We start from the raw sequence: 23,688 nt of genomic DNA on the forward strand, positions 1-23,688 counted from the left end.
TTATATTTTAGCTTCTTATTTGCATGCCTCATCATTGATGCCTCATCCATCTATCTTCAGGAACCACTTTATCTTGGTCAGGGAGCCCATCACACAAAAACACAGTAAACATCGCACATGCACAAAGCCGGTGGTGTAGGTTTTATTTAAGCAAGGACGCACTGCTCAAAGTACCTGACCTAGCATGTGATAAATATTTATTTTTATCCGACATATAGCACATTTGCCTCCCCTAGTTTGGGGTTTGAAGGAGAGGCAGAGGCGGGGAGCTTCCTCTGGGTACTCCGGTTTCCTCCCCTCCAAAGACATGTGGCTTTTTGGCATTTCCAAATTGTCTATAGTGTTTGAATGGGTTTGCAATTGTGCTCTGTTATGGACTCACCCCCTGTCCAGGGTGTCCCCTACCTCATGCCCGAGTTCCCTGGGATAGGCTCCAGGCCCCTCCACAACCCTGTGTAGAATAAGCGTTACAGAACATGGATGGATGAATGGATGGATAAACAATGTTTTTTTGTGCTCAGGATCTAGCCTATTGTGCTCAGGATATAATATCAAATAAAAAGAGAAAAACGAGCAGTTAAATATTCTTCAGACTGTTGTCAGAAACAGAACTTGTTGCATTATCACTTCCCCTCTTACCAGAACTATGCAGATTTATAAAAGAAACTAATTATTGACATTGTATCTGAGAGGATTTATTGTTGATCATTGTTGATCTGGAGGTTTGCTTTGGGTCACTGTCATGCTGAAAGGTGAAATTCCTCTTTGTCTTAAGTATTTTAGGAGAAGCCTTAAGGTTTTGTGACCAAATTGACTGTTTTTTGAAGCTATTCATTATTCTCTACACATTGATTAAAGCCCCAGTTCCAGCTGAAGAAAAACAGCCCCAAAACATGATACTGCTACCTCCATGCTTCCTTTTGGTGATGCGCTGGTTTTTTTTGGTTGTTGTTGTTGTTGTTGTTGTTGTTGTTGTTTTTTGTTCCTTTGGATTCATCAGGCCATAACACATTATTCCACATGGTTTTTGGAGATGGGGTGAGTGTTTTTGTTAAAAAAAAGGCTCACCACCCTACCAAATAGCTTAGACATATGAATAATTGTGGAGATTATTGTCACATGTAGGGAGCAACCAGTTCTCACCAGAAATTGCTATAATTCTTTTAATGTTGCTGTAGGCCTCTTGGCAGCCTCCCTGACCAGTTTTCTCCTGATCTTCACAGCAATTTTAGAGGGACGTCCTATTCTTAATAATGTCACTGTTGTGTATTTTCTTCACTTGTTAATTATTGTCTTTACAGTGTTCCATGGTATATCCAATGCCTTGGACATTTTTTGTAACCCTCTCACGATGGATATTTTTCAACGATGAGATCCTGTACCTGCGAGTTGGATGTTACCAAGAAGAGGTCAGGAAAATCCTATAGGAACAGCTGTACTTTATATGGGGGTAATCAGTCATGTTAACCGATGGCAGGTGTATACTAATTAGTATTTAACATGAGTTTGAATGTGATTGGTTGATTCTGAACACTGCCACATTCCCAATTATGAAAGGGTGTGCACACTTATGAAAGCTGGGAATTGGAGGTTTTTTTGTTTCCCCCCCCCCCCCAAAAAAAAACATAAAGCTGGGTGTTTGTCACTTGATTTTTATATGTTGCAATTTCACAATAAAGATGAAAAAGGTTCTGACATGATTTAATTAGTTTCATTTTTTACATCATAAAAACCTACCATTTTAACAGGGGTGTGTAGACTTTTTATATCCACTGTAAATCTTCCCCCAGTGGGTCTATGTCAGCACTTGCAGCTCTCATTTTGTCAATTTTAGCAATTATTATTTTAGCAATAATAAATCTATGGCACTAAATTGGACTAAATTGAGCAAATTCATCAATTAGAAAGTTGAGCAAATAACGGAACATCAGCTTATATCTGTCAAATATCAACATATTTTAAAATCACTGGTCATGAAAAAGAGATAATTAGTATTTCACCTAATTTAAAATGCATGGAGTTGAGAATGTGGACTTTATGAATATTAACATTTGTTGAATGGCCGATATACTATATATGGTTGGGATCTGCCCCACCAGCCCTATGGATGAACTGCCAACAACATGAGAAAGGAGCAGACTCTGGCCTTGTCCACTTTTGTGGATTAAAAAACTGAGCATTTGGAACTTTATACGTTTTGGGACTTTTTTCCTCCTCTCATCCTAAACACTGACTAGTCTATGTTAGATGGAAAACTTGGACTAAACCAGATAGCTATATTACTTACAAAATACAATTGGTAAATAGTCTGCACTTATATAACGCTTTTTTTTTTTTTAACCTTAGCGGTTCTACAAAGTGCTTTACACTGTGTCTCATTCACCCATTCACACACACACTCACACTTGCACACCAATGGTAGCAGAGCTGCCATGCAAGGTGCTAGCCTGCTATCGGGAGCAACTTGGGGTTCAGTGTCTTGCCCAAAGACACGTCATGTGGGCTGGGAATCGAACCGCCAACCCTACGATTAGTGGACAACCCGCTCTACCACCTGAACCACAGTTAGCTAAGATGCAGTAGGAGTGCTTCTCTTTTAATGAAGACAGAAATCGTAGTTGCTACCTGGCCAAGAACAACAACAAAATAAAAAGATCATTAAAAAAAATTATTTAGTAATATTATATGAAAATTGCAGGCTGTATTCTGCATTTCACTCGTGTCCTAGGGTAAGGATGAAAACATATGACAGAAATGATCGTAACCTAAGAATTTAAATGGTAGTTCTGTAATAATTACATGATTTTTGAAATCAATCTTGGCCAAGTTTAACCACCAAATGCAATCAAAGCAGTTTATTAAAAGATGATATGCATCAATCAGACATAATTAGGGAGAACAACAACAACAATAACAACAACAAAAGTCCATGCTGGAAAACACACAGATAAACACACACAAAATCTGTATGCTGTGCAGATCCAGCTTACTACAGCAGTTTCATCTCTCTCCTGCAAACATGCTTCTGCATCTTCATTGATGTAGATCTGAAAATTGCATAGAAACCATTTCAAGCATTTCAGACACTACTAATGGACCTGCAAATGTTCAAACAGCCCTGACCCTTCCAAACACATGAGGCGTATCCTATAAATAACACCATATTTATGAAATCCTCTATGTCTCCATGGTAACTCCTGCTTGGTAACTGTGTCTTAGTGTGAACATACTGGAGCACTCGACTCCACATTCACATTCACCCTGCTCTTATCAATAACCATGGAAACAGTGTCGACTCTGATTCAGGCTGGAACAGCAGGGTCCTTAGGTCCTTAGTTGTTCTTAAGGAGAACAATCTGAATTGATCCCCCAGTGTCAGCTGTTTGTTCGGAATATCAAACTTCTTGCATATTTAAAATTCCTATCATGAAACCACATTATCAACAATGTGAATAAAATGCAATAATGGGCGTTCAATAAAAATAATTCAGTCTTAAACAGGCAGCACTTTCCTGCTTTTAAAAAGCTATTTGCTAATGAAAAAGAGATAATGTGCACTCTTGTATTTATGTTGTATGTGCACTGATACACAAGTTAAACAAGAAACTGTTTGCACCATTTTTACCAACCTCCAACAGATCACATGAATATTTCAAAATACAGTGCCCTCCACTGATATTGGCACCCTTGGTAAATATGAGCAAAGAAGGCTGTGAAAAATTGTCTTTATCGTGTAACCTTTTGATCTTTTGTTTAAAAAAAATATCAAAAATACACTGCTCTCATGGATATCAAACAATTGCAAACACAACACAGGTTTATCAAAAAAATATCTTTGTTAAATATGGGTGTGCCACAATTATTGGCATCTCTATGCATTATATGAGAAAAATATATTTGAAGTATATCCCCATTAATATTTGACATTTTTTAGTACACCTGGGTGACTAGGAACAGGAAATTGTTCAACCATGACTTCCTGTTTCACAGGGGTATAAATATGAGGTAACACATAAACCAAATTCCCTTAGTCATTTATAACAATTTGTAAGACCAAGGAATATAGCTGTGATGTGCGGCAAAAGGTTACTGAGCTTCACAGACTGGAAAGTGGCTATAAGAAAATAGCATAAGCATCGAAAATGCCCATTTTCACCATCAGGGCAATAGTTAAGAAGTTTCAGTCAACTGGAAATGTTATGAATCAACCTGGAATTGGACGTGTGTCTATATTGTCTCAACGCACTGTTAAGAGGATGGTTTGAGTGGCCAAAAAATCTCCAAGGATCACAGCTGGAGAATTGCAGAAGTTAGTTGTGTCTTGGGGTCAGAAAGTCTCCAAAACTACAATTCGAAGTTACCTACATCACCACAAGTTGTTTGGAAGGGTTTCAAGAAAAAAGCCTCTACTCTCATCCAAAAACAAACTCAAGTGTCTTCCGTTTGCCAGACACTACTGGAACTTCAAATGGGATCGGTTTCTGCAGCCCAGTCCCCTGAAAAGAAAACCTGTGGGGTGAATTGAAGAGGAGAGTCCACCAGCATGGACCTCAAAATTTGAAAGATATGGAGAGATTCTGAATGGAGGAATGGTCTTAGATAAAAGATAGATCTTTTTATAAACTGTGATTTGTTTGCAATTGTTTGATATCCATGAGAGCAGAGTATTTTTGTGAATTTGAACAAAAGATCAAAAGGTTAAACAATAAAGACAATTTTTCACAGCCTTCTTTGCTCATATTTACCAAGGGTGCCAATATTAGTGGAGGGCACTATATATATCGTGATACATATTTGTAATCTGATTTGTCATATAGCCCACCACTAGATGCGTGTTTCCATGTTTGTGTGTGTGTTTACTGAAAAAAATTGAAAGAAGTGGCTGCAATTCTATGTCCTTTGGTTCGGTTAATTTGCACACACAGTAGTCATTCCTGAACTGACCCTCAGGCTTCAGACATTGCACTGCAGGTGCAAATATAATCTATTTGTATAGACACCCACTGTATTTTGCACCTTTAGGCAGAAAAATCCACACTGCATAATAATTAAGGCAAATCCTCAAAAAAAAAAAAAAAAAGACAGACAAGACATGCTCTTTTGCTAAAATAAAAGATTATAATGTTATCAAATAATATTTTAATAAAATAAAATGAATCATGTAAACACAGTTAATACTGTAAATCTACTTACAGGTTTTTGCGTGTTTCATAGATTCAACCATTATTAAACCAGAACGTGTTCATTATGTGTATTTGAGATGGAAAAACTACATTATTAAGAGAGAAAGGTAATGTATAACAGAGCATTTTGCACGTGAGAGCATTTTAAATAAATATGTCAGATCATTGTGAGAGCATTGTGTGAGAGCGCTTTATGTGAGAGATAAAAAATAATAGAAGTTCAGCAATGAAAGTGTGTATATTAGGCATGAAATCTGAATAAAAGCCTAAACGGCACATTGACAGCATTTTCCCTCAATGCCCTTTAAAGAAAGAAACATCCAGTGAAACCATGAGGCCATGTTTTAATACTTTGTCACATCAGAAAGCAGCGCTAAACGATCATGGGTGCCATAAGGAAGGTGACATTGCAAGCACTGAGTTTACACTTCATTTGTTGTCATTACATCATCAATGGTCTATTCTTCATTTATTGATTTCAGTGTTAGAGTAGGATAAACATCAAACAGCTCAGTACTGTGGCTCTCCAGCCAAAGGAAAGAGCAACCAACAGACCGCATAGTAAAAACCATTTAGAAACTGAACATTCAAAACATGGCCTTCACTGTGATTCATCCTCATGTAGCGCTGAAGGTGCCAAGATGAGTCTGACATTAATCTGAGTGTGTGTGTATGACCTTTCCAAATACAGCTAAGCTAAACCAACATAGTTCCCCTGCGGTTCTTGTTGACTCATTCACCTACAACGATGCCAGAGGAGACTGCTCATCTGTCATGATATTCGTTCTGAATATCTCTTAGCCTTGAGAGGGCCAGAGTCTTTAGGACTAGATATATGGTCAGTAGACACCATTAAAGAAAAAAAACCCTTCATAAATCTCGCTGTATAAATCTCCCTTCAAAAATTCCCTATAACTACCAAAACATAATGACCATGCATCAACATTCTATCTAAAACAAACAAACAAACAAGAAAAGGGTACTCATTTTATTTTACCAAGAACACTTTGTTAGTAATCACCTGATTGCATTTGTAAAAACATTCAACAACTGAGACATAAACTGGTCTATGGAATGTTCACGCAGGTGATCAGGAACCCTAGGCATCTTTCTTCTGGTGTTTTTCAGAGTCAGTAGAAAGGTCTCTCTAGTGTCCTAAGTTATTGTAACTGTGACCTTAATTGCCTACTGCCTGTAAACTGTTAGTGTCTTAAGGACTGTTCCACGGGTGCATGTGCAATAATTGTTAAGGGTTCATTGAACAAGCATGAAAACATTGTTTAAACCCTTTCCAATAAAGATCTGTAAAGCTTTTGGATTTTACAAAATGAACTTTAAAATACAGTCTCCTGAAAAAGGGATTAAATTCAGTTTTACTTGTATAGCACGTTTTTCACAATGTACATTGTCACAAACCAGCTTTACAGAAATATATATCAATTGCAGATCTAAATTTTAAATGGATAAATTTGTCCCTAATGAGCAAGCCAGAGGCGACGGTGGCAAGGAAAAACTCTCTGAGATGATATGAGGAAGAAACCTTGAGAGAAACCAGACTCAAAAGGGAACCCATCCTCATCTAGGTCACGGATAGTGTAATTATAAATAATTCCCATCTATAACTGTGTGTTATACGATAAAACAAAGAGTGAGAAATCAGGAAATTCACCACAGTCTCAACATGAAGTCTATTCCGCTGGTGTTATGAACTATCCACTGTTGTAGACCTGAGCGCAAAGTTTGTTTGTGCATATATGTGTATAAATGGTATATTCTAGCACAGTGGTCACCAAGCCTCTTCCTTGAGATCTACCTTCCTGCAGGTTTCATCTTCAACCAAAATCTAACACTGTTTTAGATGATCAAGAACTTCTTAAGGCAATGATTAGATGGTCAGGTGGGCACGATTAGGGTTGGAGCTAAAGTCTTCAGGACAGTAGAGCTCCAGGAACAGGGTTGGTGACCACTGGTCTAGAGAAACAAGTGCTTACCAATTAACTGCTTTATCTTGGTCAGCGTCGTGGTAGATCAGGACCCAATGCTGGAAATACTGGGCATGAGGTGGGAACACACCCCAGATGCACCCCCAGATCATAGAGCACCATGCACACACACACACACACACACACACACACACACACACACACACCTACAGTAGAGGCAATTAATCTTAGCCAATCCACCTATTTGCATTTTTTTGGGTGGTGAGAGGAAACTGTAGAATCCACTAGAAACCATAACAATTGAGGGGGGATTTGATTTGGATTTGTTTCCAGGTATCTATTAGAGGATGTTTTTGTACATTTACTGACCTATGTCCCTCTCATGACCAGAAGATCCCCTCTTGTTATTCTTTTTAATGTCTATGTCTATACACCTTTAGGCTTTTGGTTGTAATTCAATATGGTACTCGTTACTTAACAGTCTGCTCCTTGAGGGTAATCATTTTGAAAGACAGTGTGCAAACATTTTGCAGATTGGACTGGAAAAATGCCAACTGTAGAGTTCAAGTGAGATTTACAAACTGTTTACTGAATGGATTGCTTCTCAGAGAAATGACAAAATCCCTCACAAATGATATCATTCAGAAGGAATAGTTTTACACCACAATGCTTTACACCACAAACCCAATCAAATTTGATTGGTCAGAAGGGCAGAAGGTGTAATTGTCTGTAACAACAGCTCTGACAACAGTTTGAGCTGCAAGGTTTATATTATTGTGTGTATTTTAATACGTTTTCCTTTCTATAGTAAAATTTGCACAGGGATTTTATGGTAGATTCTCCACAGAAAGATTTTTTTTTAATTCTGTGAGACGTTTATTTGTCTGTTTGGAAGAGTATCCAGTGTCAGTGCTTTGTAACAGTCAGCTGTAACAATCAGTCACGAGAACGTTTTCATGACAGATGGCTTTGCTGTTTCTCTGTAACATGATAAGCTACATTTTTTTTTTGTCTCATCAAGTTCACCCACGAACATGCTCATTTACTCATATTTTGCCGAACAGCTTCCCTTCAGGCTACGTGCCATGTTTACTATGGGTGTTTCATTGCATCTTCTTCAGTGAAGTAGCGAGAGAAAAATATGCCAAGGCTGCAAATCTAGGACCATAGAGTTCCCTTCAGAATTTCAAAATTGCTGACACCTACGTACATGATTATACTGTATACTTTAAAAACTTTGTCCAGGGGAAAACAAAAACCCTAAAATCTATTCAACTAAACCCACTAAAACTTTTCCAGTGACCTCAAGAAGGTGGAATCTGTGTGACTATGTTTCTCATTAACTTCTAATGAACCGAGCATACTTAAGCAGTGATAATGAGAGCACTGTGCTCAGGTGTATATTAATACTCACAAAGCCAGTACAGGACAGACATTAAGAGTTGGTGAAATAATTTTCAGTTATGCCAAAAGCACAGTCTAGTCTCTGAGGATGAGGTCTAGCGTTTCTGGAGGAGTTACATACTCACTGTGTCAGGAACTGCAAAAGGAGCACTGCTTACACTGTAGCGTGCATGTTTGTAGAGCCGCTGCTCTATACTGCTTAGATGAGTGATAAAAAGAGAAAGACGGTCTGTGGAGGTTCACTGCCGCATATTTAAATCCCACACTGCAGTATGTGCATATATTTATGTGCAGACGTGTGTTTCATATGTGCATGCATGTGCACAATACAGTCATGGCCCTTTGGCTGTCCTTCTGGTCTTTGCCCTTTTGTTAATCTGAATCAGAGGCATATAGCTTCAGTTATTGAAACTGTATTAAGCTCATAGCTCAGCATGTCAGTCTGCCTGCCTTACGACTTGTACCTGCTTCAAACTAGTTTATACCAGTTTATACTTCCATAGTGCAGAATTCTCAAGTCAGAAGGTGTGCTTTTATTTTCTGACAGTATGACAGGCTTATATTAGTGTGCTCAGTCTAAAACATTATTGTTCCTATAGTAACAGCTCATTCACAGGGACTTGTATGGCAGATGCTCCAGATAATAGCTAATAGCTTCTGGGGTAGCCCTTAAAGGTTCTGTGTAAGACCATGCAACAGAGTGTTTGCATACACTCTTTGGGAACACTTAAAGGTTCTGTGTTGAACCCTACAAATGAGTGCTTCTGAGGAGCCCTTAAAAGTTCCAAGTCCAACTTTACAACAGACCGGTTACCCATTAGCATCTGAGGAATCCTTAAAGGTTCTATGTAGAAGCCTATAAGATAGTGGTTATCCATTAACCTCTTAGATAACTCTTACAGTTAGGGTTAGTTAAGGCTGTTTACCTCTTAGACTCTGAGGAACCCTAGACTTCTACATAGAAGCCTACAACAGAGTGCTAGTTTTAACCTATTAGCCTGTGGAGAGCCCTTAAAGGCTCTATATAGAATTCTGTGAGTGCTTCTATATTAACCATCAAAGAAACCTTTTTTTTTCTCCTGAGAGTGTACTGTTTACTCCTGAGGGACTTTTATGTTGTACAAACCAAGTGTGTGTGTGTGTGTGTGTGTGTGTGTGTGTGTGTGTAAATGTTTTTGCCCTTTAATGTGTCTACAGAGCATCCATCCTCCTGGCTAAGAAAATCATTTTCTTTGTCTCACTATGGCAACAAAGCAGCATGTGGCTGATTCTAAATGTAGACATTAACAGTACATGCTGAGCTGATACAGAATTGTCTTTTTATTTTGACTCTGTGTGGGGTTGGAAAGGACATTTAAAACTCAAAGGTAGTCTCTCAGTACTCAGTAGGGTGGGTACACACAGACTGCAGGTATTTTTCGTCAGCACTGCTTGCAGCACCACCTGATTTCACTAAAGAGCTCTTCTCCCTAAAGACATCGTGCATCCAAACACTGCCTTCATGCTTTAATGAACACTAACACTGCTAGACTGCATCATATTATTCTACTCACATTAGCACTGTTTTGTTGCTCATTCTTTAACAATAATGAATCTAATTAGTGCACTTAAATGGTGTGCATGTCTGGAACAAATACCCAGAGACACCACAGTGTTTGATGGATGATTTTATAAATATTCAGCAATCTAAAGCTGGCTTTTTTTTTTAAATCAGCACATTGGTTATGTAAGTCATGTGATGTAAGGCAAGCATCAGTGTGAAAACGGAAAATAATGATCATCTTATACAATACGGAAAACATCGCAGAAAAATGCAGCAACGCATGCAGATTAGGATGTAATTTTCCTGTTTTCAGCTAAGCAGATGATAATTGGGGTTGGTCGGGTGGGGACAGTGAGGTAGAGAAAGAGCAATCCCTCTGCTGTATGTGTGGAGACTCATACCGTCTGCCGCTGGCCCAGGTCCAGCTCTCTCTCTCTCTGTCTGTCTCTCAACTCATCTTTTTGTTTTCCACATTATGTCTCTTGTGTCTTTTTTAATTTGAGTTGAAATTTAATTACTCTGCCTCCATTTACATGACGGTTTTATGCATCTTCTGTCTGGATTGCCTGCTCAGATTCAACCCCGTGCATTTACATTTCAGTTAGTCAGCCTGATTGCTGTATCACATATTTTAAAAATCTGCTCAACTATTATACTATAAAAATGATACTTAACCAGTGACTTCCTGTATTGTTCCTTGTTTTCAGTTATTTTGTGCAAAAATATGCTCACTGCATAAAAACTGTAATTCTGCATGACATTTCGGCAGTCATAGACTGTGTGTGTTTTTGGCGCTACATATTGGGAGGGGTTTCGATTGCACCTCAGACCTGTGTAATGATTTCTGTACCTTATTCTATCTATCTTAGTCAGTCAGTAACGATGCATCAATGATGCTTTTTAGGCAGACTTTTCTGTCTGTATACCGTATTCACTGGTGTTTGCCATCTTGCAAGGTAACTGTAAAAACCTCACAATTTAAAGTGTCCTCTCTGTGTTAGCAGTTTATTACCAGAAACATAGACACCCCCCCCCGCACACACACACAAAGAGCAGTTGTGGCAAATGCTTTCTGACACAGAGGAAGTACATCTGTCACTTATGACAAATTGGAGGGGGGAAAAAAAACTCAGAACATATTAATCCTGCAAAAAAGCGAACAGCTTGAAATCATCATGCACACTGATTTCAAGCAAGAATCTGAACCAGATAAAAGTAACAGGCCAGATGTAACCAGCACAAACCAGTTTGAACCATCTGTTATAGGCTTCTACATAGAACCAGTTTGAAGTCATTCTGGTTTAAGGTTTGTTTCTTTGTGTTTGTTTAATCCTAGCAGTGAGAAGAGCTACAAGAATACATTTTGTCCTGTATTTTAAGAACACCAACATCTCAACTACAGTGCATCCGGAAAGTATTCACAGCGCTTCACTTTTCCCACATTTTGTTATGTTATAGCCTTATTCCAAAATGGATTAAATTCATTACTTTCCTCAAAATTCTACAAACAATACCCCATAATGACAATGTGAAAGAAGTTTTCTTGAAATCCTGTCTCAGAGGTCTACAGACAATTCCTTGGACTTCATGGCTTGGTTTGTGCTCTGACATGCATTGTTAATTGTGGGACCTTATATAGACAGGTGTGTGCCTTTCCAAATCATGTCCTATCAACTGAATTCACCACAGGTGGACTCCAATCAAGTTGTAGAAACATCTCAAGGATGATCAGTGGAAACAGGATGCACCTGAGCTCAATTTTGAGTGTCATGGCAAAGGCTGAGAATACTTATGTACATGTGCTTTTTTGTTTTTTATTTTTAATAAATTTGCAAAGATTTCAAACAAATTTCTTTCACGTTGTCATTATGGGGTATTGTTTGTAGAATTTTGAAGAAAATAATGAATTTAATCCATTTTGGAATACGGCTATAACATAACAAAATGTGGAAAAAGTGAAGTGCTGTGAATACTTTCCGGATGCACTGTATCAGTTGTTAAAATATTAGTGTGCTATTTTTTTTTTTTTTTTTTTTTTTTTGCATATTTAAAATACAAAAAACCCTCTGGATTTATTTGCAACTCCAACATACCAATATGCCAGCAGATGTGGGGGCAAGCTGATAGAAAGTGACAGTGCATGTTTTAGCAGCCTTAGCCTTCTGGTAGAATTCAGGATGAAATATACAGTAGATGATCACCTATCCAGATGAGCAAGCGCACACACACACACACACACACACACACACACACACACACACACACACACACACACGGAGCAGTTGTGGCAAATGCTTTCCGACTCTGTGACGTGTTGAAAATGATATGATATAATCTTACACTGGATGAAATGACATATTAGTTGTGTGTCAGACTGAATACATAAATTGCCAAACTAACACACTCTCTCTCTCTCTCTCTCTCTCTCTCTCTCTTTCTCTCTTATGGCCATAAAATTTCAAGGTCATGATCATTTTGACTTTTAGAGAATCCACTTATCCCACGCTTCTGCAGTGAAGATATTAAAATTTAAATGGATGGATTCAGCACATGGAACAGCTGTCTCTAATCAGACAGGCATCAGCAGGATGGATAAGTGAAAGCATGATGAGTGAGAGGGAATAGGGAGAGATAGAGAGATGGAGAAGAAAGTACAGAGGAAAAAATAGGGGGAGATTTTCAGCTTACTCAAGGTCTTATGTACCTTCTGTCCATCCCATCTGTTTCAGGTTCATCTGTACACAGAGTTCAGGTTAGTTGAGAGGCACTTACTGCTGTTTCATCCCATATTTAGAGCTTTCAGCAGAATGTTCTTCCTGCAGAGATAGCCATTTTATGGAGTTTAATAATGCAGCACATCTGCACTTGTTTATCACGTTTAATTTTTTTTTTTCCTTCTTAAAGTGCATATAAATGGATGAGCTATTGATTATGGACAGTTTTATCATTTCATTTTTGCTAGTTAAGTGGTGAATTGCATCGCATGTCCTGATTTTAGCACTATGGTGTCTAAAAGGGAAACATATTCAGCATTCATGTTGAGCATGTGTGTGGTATGTATATCTCAGTGAGTGAGATTGATGCGATTCTTTGATTTCCAATTCTTCAGTATAGTTTCCTTGGCAATTGTTACGACTATAACAAGTTCTCTGCTGCTTTTCTTAGTAACGTGATGAAGGTGGAGGTGCAGCAGGAGGTATAATTGACTAGTGACTTGTTGCCAAAAATGTTTAGTGGTTGTGCAGTACCATATGGCCTGTTTGTAGCTGTCTGGATTATTTTGTTTGTAATGTGTAGATTTCAGATTCCATGGATCAAGTTTTAAACATTTTACCTTGTACAGTGTATTCTGTGTATTACTTTATACTGTACAAGCTGTAGTATGGTGTTGTCATGGAAAAAAGTAAAGAAATAATGCAAGCACCTATGAGGATTATATGATATAATGAGGTTTACGTGATATAAAACATGATTTCCTTCATTCCTATTCCACTAAGCCAAGAGCAAACTCTATCAGCTCATATGATTTATGAGGATGCCAACAATTAACTCTTTAGAACAAGATGTAATCAGTGGATTGAAAAACATTTCATAGTGTCCTAGTCTCAGCTTCAGACCCTCTAGAAGAGATTATAGTGAGACTACTGAATATTAACCACAATGTTACCAGACTGTTTATGTTGTAGCACTCTGTTCATAATTGTTTCCTTCTCGCATTATACTAAAACAATAATCTATGGTTGGTCATTGACAGTGTCAAGTAAATGGCCTTTTTCTGTGAGAGTAGTCTGTTTTTGGCCATGTTGAGTGATGGAAACTGCTCACTCCCTAATGACAGTTCTGGTTTGTGAGACAATTACTGTGTCAATGCATATATCAAACTACAAACAAAAACTCTTCAAAATCAGTTTCCATAAATGAATTGTACTTAGCATCTGATCAGTATGAGCTCTGGAAATACTACGCTGCCTTAGGTCAGTGGAGGGAATATGGAATAAAATATTGGACAAATACTACTGAATTGTTGTTGTATACTGTAATCCAATCAAAGACTCATTAACTTATTTTGCATTTCAATAATAAAAAAATAACAACTTTCTTATTAATGTAGTAATTCAGGGGTGCAGGGTGGTTTAGAGTTTAGCACACTTGCCTTGCACCTCCAGGGTTGGGGGTTTGAATCACTCCTCCGCCCTCTGAGCTTGCACGGAGCTTGCATGTTCTCCCTGTGCTTTGGGGTTTCCTCTGGGTACTCCAGTTTCCTCCCCCAGTACAAAGACATGCTTTGTAGGCTTATTTCCAAATTGTCTGTAGTGTTTGAATGTGTATGTAGTTGTGCCCTGCGTTAGGTTGGCACCCCACCCAGGGTGTCCCCCACCTTGTGTGCCCTGAGTTCCCTGGGATAGGCTCCAGGCTCCCTGTGACCCTGTGTAGGATAAGCGGTATGGAAGATGGTTGGATGGATGTAGTAATTTATTCAGTGTAGCAGGTCTGACTTCATGGTTTGGCAGTTCCAATAATCTATTAAACTGCACACACATTATGTGTATATACTAATCAGGATTAATGAGATCAGTTTGATTGGCAATTTTTAACATTTTGTGAAACAGTTTTTCATTGCACCCCATCCAGGGTGTACCCCGCCTTGTCCCCCATGCTCCCTGGGATAGACTCCATGTTCCCTGTGACCCAGTAGGATAAGCAATAAAGAAAATGGATGGATGGGTGGAATTTTTTTTATTGCTGGAGTTTATTGAAGCTTGCAATTGCTATTTTTATATTGGATTGTCTCAGTGACCAATATGAGCAGCAACATGTAATGGCAGCTATAATTTTTCCTCATGTTATTTTGTTCAAAATCTGCTTTAAGAAAGAACTAACGTTGGTGCAGTATTTACTGGGTATTTATGTGTATTACTGCTGCTCTCCCACAGATGGTGTTCCTCTGAGTGAGCTCTCCTGGTCGTCCTCTCTGGCTGTGGTGGCTGTGTCTTTTTCTGGCCTCTTCACCTTCATCTTCCTCATGCTGGCCTGCCTGTGCTGCAAGAAAGGAGAGATTGGATTTAAGGTGAGAACACTGTCAAACACTATCAAGTAGCTCTAAAATTTGAGCAAAGGAAATCACACTGAAGAAAGATGTAAGTAAGAAAGCTTAATCTGTAACAGGAAAACTGAAAATATGGAGTTGTGTTGTATGTAATAAACAACCAGAGGTCAGTCCATATGCTTCTATCAGAAAAGTATAAGAGATGTAGCAGCTGATGGACTCACAGATTATGAATTTTTCAAAATGTGGGTCAAGACACTTGAGAAATTAGGGTAGAGTTGAAAGAGATAAGACGATGTAAGATAAAGGTAGAACAAGGGCTGAAGACAGAAAGAAGAAGTTAGGGCAGACAGAATGAGGACCTGGTTATCAGTAAATACTCTCAGGGGATCTGCAGTTCACACAGTATCTTATACACAGCTGAAAAATACACAGTTCTTCCCTCCTGTCGAATATTCTGAAGTCATGAAATTCCACCTATATACCGTAAGTGGGCTGCGGAAAACCTCAGCAGTTGTTCCCTGGTCATGGCACGCTGATTAGGGAAAATGTGATTACGCACAGTGGTTAAATCTGACTAGAGACTGAATACAGACTCACATGTTCATATAAACATGCACACACATAAGGTTGTTTGCATACCCTTAAGACAAATTTAAGAAAACAAAAACAAAAAGCAGCACTTATAGCAACAAGACATTTAGGCTGAGAAAATACAAGCTGATTTTCCAACACTGTTTGTGGAGGATTGTGTATTTCATATATGCAAATCAACAAAGTTCATCCAGAGAAATATTCCTGGCATAAATGTATTGTGGATAAGATAAGGTTTATATGGTGAAAGTTTCTGGTTCTCATAAGAACGCTGACTGCTGCATTCTAGACTCAATAGAGCTTCTTAATAATATATCTGTTATATCTCTGTTAAATGCTTTGTAAATAAATTGTAAAGAAGCGGTACTGTACATCTTCCATCGAAAAACCATGAGGTGGTGCAAATGGGCGGGGTCCATGCTAGGCTAAAAACAAACCCTAGCCGGCCTTTTCTCCCATCCATCCTGCTCTCCAGTGTCTGCTCCCTGGACAGTAACTTGGACTATATCTGACTCCAGCAGGCAACGCGGCATGAGTTTAAAGACTGCTGCGCTTTTGTTTTCATGGAGATGTGGCTCAGCGGCAGAGTTCCAGATGACACCATTCAGCTAGATGAGCTCGCCTTGTTTTGTGCAAACAGAAATGCAGCTCTGTGTGGTAAGGCTCATGGTGGTGGCTTATATGTTTACATCAAAACTGAATGGTGCAAGAACTCGATGCTAGTTTCTAGTTACTGCTCATCGCTGATGGAGTTTGGGACTGTTAGATACAGACCATTTTATTTACCCTGGGAATTCACCACCATTCTTATAATTGGAGTATACATTCCCCCCAGTGCTAATGCTAAGGCGCTCTGTAAACTTTATGGGGCTATTAGCAAACTATAGAGCACACACCCCAATTGATTGTTTATCATTGCTGGCGATTTCAACCATGCAAATCTCAAATCAGTGTTCCCTAAATTCCATCAACGTGTGGAGTTTGCAACGAGAGGGGCGAACACGTTGGATCATGTTTACACAAAAATCCCAGTGCGTACTGAGTGAGCCCTGCCCCCACCTCTTCTACTCAGACCACATCTCTGTTATGCTAATCCCAGCACACAGACCACTCATCAGATGCTCCAAGCCAGTTTTGAAGCAGGTGAAAACCTGGCCAGCAGGAGCCATCTCTGCTCTTCAGGGCTGTTTTGAGCACACTGACTGGGGCATGTTCAGGGACGCTGCAACCGACAGTGACTCCACCAACTTGGAGGAATACACAGCATCAGTGACCAGCTACATCAGCAAGTGCATTGATGATGTCACTGTCTCCAAGACCATCACCACATGCTCCAACCAGATGACAACAGAGGTGCGTGCACTGCTGAGGACCAAAGACTCCGCCTTCAGGGCAGGTGACAAGGCAGCCATAAGAACAGCGAAGACCAAACTGTCCTGGGCCATCAGGGAGGCAAAGTGCGCACACACCCAGAAAATCCACAGTCACTTCACGGATAGCGGCAATGCGCAGCACATGTGGCAGGGCATTCAGGCCATCAGCCACTACAGGACAACATCACCCACCTGTGACAGTGACGCCTCCCTTCCAGATGCGCTGAAGAACTTCTATGCTCGGTTTGAGGCCCAAAATGATGTGACTGGGAAGAAGACCTTCTAACCTTCTACTGTCTAATCACGGCTGATATGAGGAAAACTCTATGCAGAGTCAACCCACGGAAAGCCCATGGAAAGTGCTCAGAGGATGTTGTACTGATCGGCTATGATGATGTCATGTGGGGTCAAGGGGCATGGTCACCGCCCTGCTCTCTCTCTCTCTGTGACCTCCACATTGTGTGCTGACACGCGGTCTCATGTTAAGGTACCATTTTTGGGATGTTTTACTCGGTTAATCCCCTTCTAATGGACGACCTGTAACCATGCGTAAGCCTATGGTATCCTTCAATGTAATAAACGAAGAACAGCACTTTCACTTTGTGTCCGGCTGAATTATATTAACTTTCCTGAGAAACCCGTGAGGATCTAGCCGGATCCTTACAATGTGCAGACCAGCTGGCAGATGTTCTCACTGACATCTTCACCATCTCCCTGAGCAGTGCCATTGTTCCAACATGCTTCAAGGGCACCACCATTGTCACTGTACCGAAGAAGTCTTCAATATCCTGTCTCAATGACTACTGTCCCATTGCACTTACACCCATCATCATTAAGTGCTTTGAAAGGCTCGTCATGAGGCACATCTAGATCCTGCTGCCCTCCTCACTGGACCCCCTGCAATTTGCATATCATCCCAACTGCTCCACAAATGATGGTGGCCCTCACCCACCTGGACAAAAAGGGCACCTACGTTCGAATGCTGTTCATAGACTTCAGTTCAGCATCAACACCATCATTCCTCAGCACCTGATTGGAAAGATGAACCTGCTGGGCTTGAACACCTCCATCTGCAACTGGATCCTTGGCTTCCTGACTGGGAGACCGTCAGGTAGTTCGGATTGGGAACAGCATCTCCAGCACCACCACATGGGGGCCCCCCAGGGCTGTGTGCTCAGTCTACTGCTGTTCACTCTGCTGACTCATGACTGTGCAGCAACGCACAGCTCCAATCACATCATCAAGTTCGCCAATGACACGACCGTGGTGGATCTCATCAGCAAGAATGATGAGTCAGCATACAGAGAGGAGGTGCTAATGGACTGGTGCAGAGCCAACAACCTGTCTCTGAATGTGGACAAAACAAAAGCTATGAGGAGAGCAGAAAGCGACTACTCTCTGCTGAACTTTGACGGCTCCTTTTTGGAGCTTGTCAAGAGCACCAAATTTCTTGGTGTTCACATAGCAGAGAACCTCACCTGGTCCCACAACACCAGCTCAATAATTAAGAAAGCAGAGGCTGAAAAAAGCCCCTCTCCCACCCCTCATCCTCAGCACATTCTACAGAGGAACTATTGAGAGCATCCTGAGCAGCTGCCTGCCTTCTGAACTGCCTGGTTTCGGAAATTGCACCGCATCAGATCACAAGACCCCACAACGGATAGTGAAGACAGCTGAGAAGATCATCGGGGTCTCTCTCCCCACCATCATAGACATTTGCATTTGCAAAGCCACCAGCATTGCGGATGACACCACACACCCCTCACACACACTCTTCACCCTCCTGCTGTCTGGAAAAAGGTATTGAAGCATTCGGGCCCTCACGGCAAGACTGTGTAATAGTTTCTTCCCCCAAGCCATCAGACTCCTCAATATTCAGAGACTGGACTGACACATACACAAACACACACACAAACACACACACACATGCACATGTACACACTCACACACAAACACACGCACACTCACTCATACTGAACGGAACACCATCCCACTCCCCTTGCAATCTTTGCACATTTCTGTACTGACTACATGTACTTTTGCTGCTACTGTACTTATAATATTATGTTTAATTTCTTGTCACTATTATAATTTTTACCTGGCTGCTACCGCAATAACTGCTATGTCCACATATGGTATAAGCTAATCTGCTGAATACTATGAAACAGGATCTTATGTTTATATTCACAGCATTTTTTATTTTATTGTTATTCTTTGGCATCTATCTTTTTGCACTACCTGTTATATCGGACACTTCCACACGAGAACTGTGTACTGGTCAGCGCTACACTGGCACTTACTGTGCCTATTGTCCTGTTTTAGTAGTTACTATACTGTCTTGTGTTGTTTGCACACGTTTGCACATGCACTTTATGTAAAAATGTGTAGGTCTTATTTAGTTCTGTGTCATCTCATGTAGTTAGTGTGTTGTTTTATGTAGCACCATGGTCCTGGAGGAACGTTTCACTGTGTACTGTACCAGCTGTATATAGTTGAAATGACAATAAAAGCCACTTGATTGACTTGACTTAAACCTAACTGTATAAACAAAACAACCCACCGTCTCTCACAGGGTATCGTAAATGCATGAGACAAATGCACATGTACACATAGACACAATATGATGCATAGAACAGTGTGTGTGTGTGTGTGTGTGTGTGTGTGTGTGTGTGTCTGTGTGAGACATCTGGCTTACACATAGAGCACCTACTACCCACACACAGGGTGTGACAGGAAGTGGAAGTGTATCCTTGGGGAGAAAGGGATAAAGAGAGGGAGGGAAAGAAATACGGAGGAGCCTCCTTGTTGAACCTGGCACGCCTCTTGCTTCTACAAAAAGACACATGCTCTCCAACGTTTGAATGTGTGTGTGTAGAAGGGGTCTGCTCTACAGATGTGAAAAAAGGGTGAGAAAGGAAGGATGGAAAAAAAGAGAGTGATGTCATGAGCTCAGAATGTAAAACTTCATCCCTCCCCCCTTTCACTTTGGCTAGCGTTCTCAGCTGCTGCTGTCTCTTCTCTCTGTGGACTTTGCCCCTCCTTTCATCCATTCATCCTTCCATCCGTCCATGCATTCACCCATTCATCCGCCTCTTAATCTGTCTGTCTGCCTCTCATTTTCTTTCTCCCTCCCACGTTTCCTGCTCTCCTCTCCCTCCTCTGTTTGTATTCCCTATAAGATAAGTCAGCTGCACAATATCATCCACATGGTGGCTGGTTCTTTAGTGGCGCAGCTATGTATCTCTCTCCGCTATGTGGTCTGAAATGTACGATTTTCCGGTGCCATGCATGTGCTGGCACTGAGGGAGCTTCAGCAAGGGCATTTAGGGCAGAAGTTATTAAGTGAGGGTGCAGAAAACAGTACAGGTACCCCCGGCTGTTATGGCAATACTATTGACACACCATAAGGAACTCAGGTCCAATATGTGTGTTATCAGAAATAATACAAGGTAAGCTTTTAATTGTAATTAATTCGTTATTTTTTGTTATTTTAAGGTTTCTGATATTCATGAACTTTTGTAAATAATTGCCGTCTAAACAGGTGATGGTTTGGGGGAAATTATTATTAATTTATCTGAAATAAGATATGGTTAACCAAGCCAAAAAGATGTTAGTATTTTACAATGTGTATGCCTATGTAGATGTGGATCTTTTTTTCACTCTTTGTGCACCATATGTTATTCCATACCCAGTGAATTATGCATGAGACACATGAATGCTACATTGCTCTCTTTATGCTGAGGGAGGAAATAATATAATCTCTGTTTAGCTTGGAAACTACAGTAAGCACAACATGAAATTTATTATGCATGATATGACCAATATATGAGAAGTTCTCTTATATTTTTCGTTCTCATGATCTCAGCATTTTCTTATTGTGATTACCAAAGCAGCAAGTTGATACCTGTGTGGATTGAGCATTTTCTGAAATAATTTTATATCAGTTATTATGCTCTTTTTCTTTAAATGTAGGAGAAGATGCAGTCATGCACCTAATTATCAGGGTTAAGATTTGAGAACAGTCACCCATATTTAGCAAGAGTCGAACCAAAAAGTTATATGATTACTGTATGTACTGCTTTGTACTAATTTTAAGATTATGTACTGCTTTTAGTCCTGAATTAAACTGCTCAATTAATAGTGAGATTTGTCTACTTGAAAACCCTAGTACTGAAAATAAAAACAATCCATTGAATGCTGCATTTTTACAAGCACACATTGTGTTACATTTATAATAATATAATATAATACTCATAATACTTTGCATCCTATTAGATATAGCATTTGACTAATAATTACATTTAAGGCTTGAACTTTCAGAATTGCGGTGTGGGCATAGTTTATCATGCAGTAGTATTCAGTAAGTCTACAGGAAGGCCTGAATTTATAGCGTTACTGTGGAATTAACCATCATTTAATATATGATAATTGTTTTCTAGCCACATTTACACAGGGCTTGGTCAAAAACAGGTCTTAAAAAGGCATTCATAGCTGATGGATAAATATTATTTGATAAGTAGATAGAATAGATAGAATGGGCGATTATTTTTGCTGAGAGACATGTGATGAGAGCCATTGCAACCAACAAAGCAGCAAGATAAACAATTTTCTGGCAACCAGATGTCCTTGTGGGATTTCATTCCTCTATAGACAGTGACCCTCTGCTGCTCTGTATACTGTAACTCTCAGTGTGTGTAAACACATACAGTAGATCTCTAGAGTACCTTTTTTTTTGTTTTTGCTTTTTCCCTGTCTCATCTTTTCTACACATCCTGCCTGAGAGAATATTTGAAAATCACAGCAGCTGGGAATCTTTATAATAAACTGACTGCACATACAAATAATGGCATGCATTGAAGATACATTACAACAAGATGTTGGCTTATGACATTTGTATTTTTCTGAAAACTTTCCTATTTAAAAATGACTATTCAGTACAATGAGTTGGGAATATTGTTTATTTTTTATTGACTATATCAGGGGTTCCCAAACTTTTCCAGGGCAAGGCCCCCCAAATGGCATTAACATTTGACTGAGGCCCCCCTTTTGCAAGATGTCTTTAAAACACATTAAAAATACAGACTTCTGAAGATACCCCACTTTGAAAACCACTGGACTATATCATTTATTTAGGCAGGGATTTATGAAAAACCATCTATCTATCTATCTATCTATCTATCTATCTATCTATCTGTCTGTCTATCTGTCTGTCTGTCTGTCTGTCTGTCCAATACCTCTTCCACCATGCAAAGTAGTCTGTTAACACAAAGGTTTCGTTGCTAAGCAACATAGCAGACAAAGATTATGCATTCTGTGGACAAAACAATGGCTTAAGTGTAACAGTTTGAAACCCGGTGCAGTAACACAGAATTCAGTTATTGTGATGTGCTCAGTGTCAAAGATTTTACAACAACTTCCCACAGCTCAACCAGTCCGATTTTAGAACTAAATCTACATTTTATACTGTATGCATTTTCCTCTAAATACTGTAATAAGACATTGAAGTAAGAGGTGAATCATATTTGTGCACAATAATAGGTTTAAGTAAGAGGAACAGCTTCCAGGTACAAAAAAGACACGACTCAGTTGTGACCCATATGCACATAATTAGCCTATGAATCCCTCGAGCTTTTGCATTATGTCTTTCGGTGTCTGACTCTCAGTAGCAGAAAGATTTCCTGTGTGAGAGATTTCCTGTGTTACTTCGCTGCATGGGACTTCATAAAGCTTTTCATTCATGCAGAATTACAGTAAATGTGATTAAATGAACATTTGATATGAATTACGTTGTCTGGTGATGTGCACTGATTTCACTTCTGTAATATACTATCTTATATTTTAAAAGAAAGAAAGAAAGAAAGAAAGAAAGAAAGAAATTCCCTCGAGGGGAAACAGGAAAAGCTGGGAATTATGTGGAACACTGAGGGGTCGTGTGAAGATGAGGACAATGGTGTCCCAGAGAGGTCTGTGTGTGTGTGTGTGTGTGTGTGTGTGTGTGTGTGTGTGTGTGTGTGTGTGTGTGTATAGTAAAGTATGAAAACCTCTCTAGGTCACTGTTTTCCATTTCTTTAACCCCAGAACCCAGCAGTCTTTTAAGTCCTGTGGATCTTTAAGAGCATCCGGAGAAAGATTTCTGATTTTTAGTAACTGGCAATTTTTTCTTTATTCCCCTTTCACCACTGCAGTTTATAATGCCACTGTGGGCACATTTAGCACTTTATTGTAAACTAATGAATATGTCTATAATTGGGTCTGAGGAACATTTACTTGGTTACAAGCATGACTCTCTTTGCTCACTGTAATCACATCCATAATCATTATTGTTAAAATGTATTCATGTATATTTTTGTTTTTTTGAAGATGAATTAATGGTTGGTTATGAGTGTGGCTCATAATCAGTGGATAATTACAGTGTGTGTTTGTTTCTGGATCATTACTCCAGCATAATGGTTATGACTTTAACTTGAGAGTGTTTACATTTATTTTAATAAAACCTACAGGAATCATGGCTTTCATATACGATATATTTCCAAGTATAAAACGGCTGTAATTGGACAGTAGACCCGTTGTTTTTCTGCCAGCTGTTTGTTGATGCATCATA

At 39.6% G+C, this 23,688-nt stretch overlaps 1 protein-coding gene across 2 annotated transcripts in view; it reads left to right on the top strand.

Moving 5' to 3' along the window:
* aatkb (apoptosis-associated tyrosine kinase b) overlaps positions 1 to 23,688 on the top strand; it is a 56,593-nt gene that overhangs the window by 12,280 nt on the left and 20,625 nt on the right. Inside the window, exon 2 of one of the 2 annotated variants that reach the window (XM_053639668.1) lies at positions 15,008 to 15,141. In XM_053639668.1, coding sequence (XP_053495643.1) covers positions 15,008 to 15,141 — 134 coding nt within the window. Of the gene's footprint in view, positions 1 to 14,781; positions 15,142 to 23,688 lie in introns of those variants that run through there. The other variant, XM_053639667.1, reaches the window with a different exon arrangement.

Source organism: Ictalurus furcatus, chromosome 13 (genome assembly GCF_023375685.1).
Source record: "Ictalurus furcatus strain D&B chromosome 13, Billie_1.0, whole genome shotgun sequence".
In the NCBI taxonomy this organism is placed as follows: domain Eukaryota; kingdom Metazoa; phylum Chordata; class Actinopteri; order Siluriformes; family Ictaluridae; genus Ictalurus; species Ictalurus furcatus.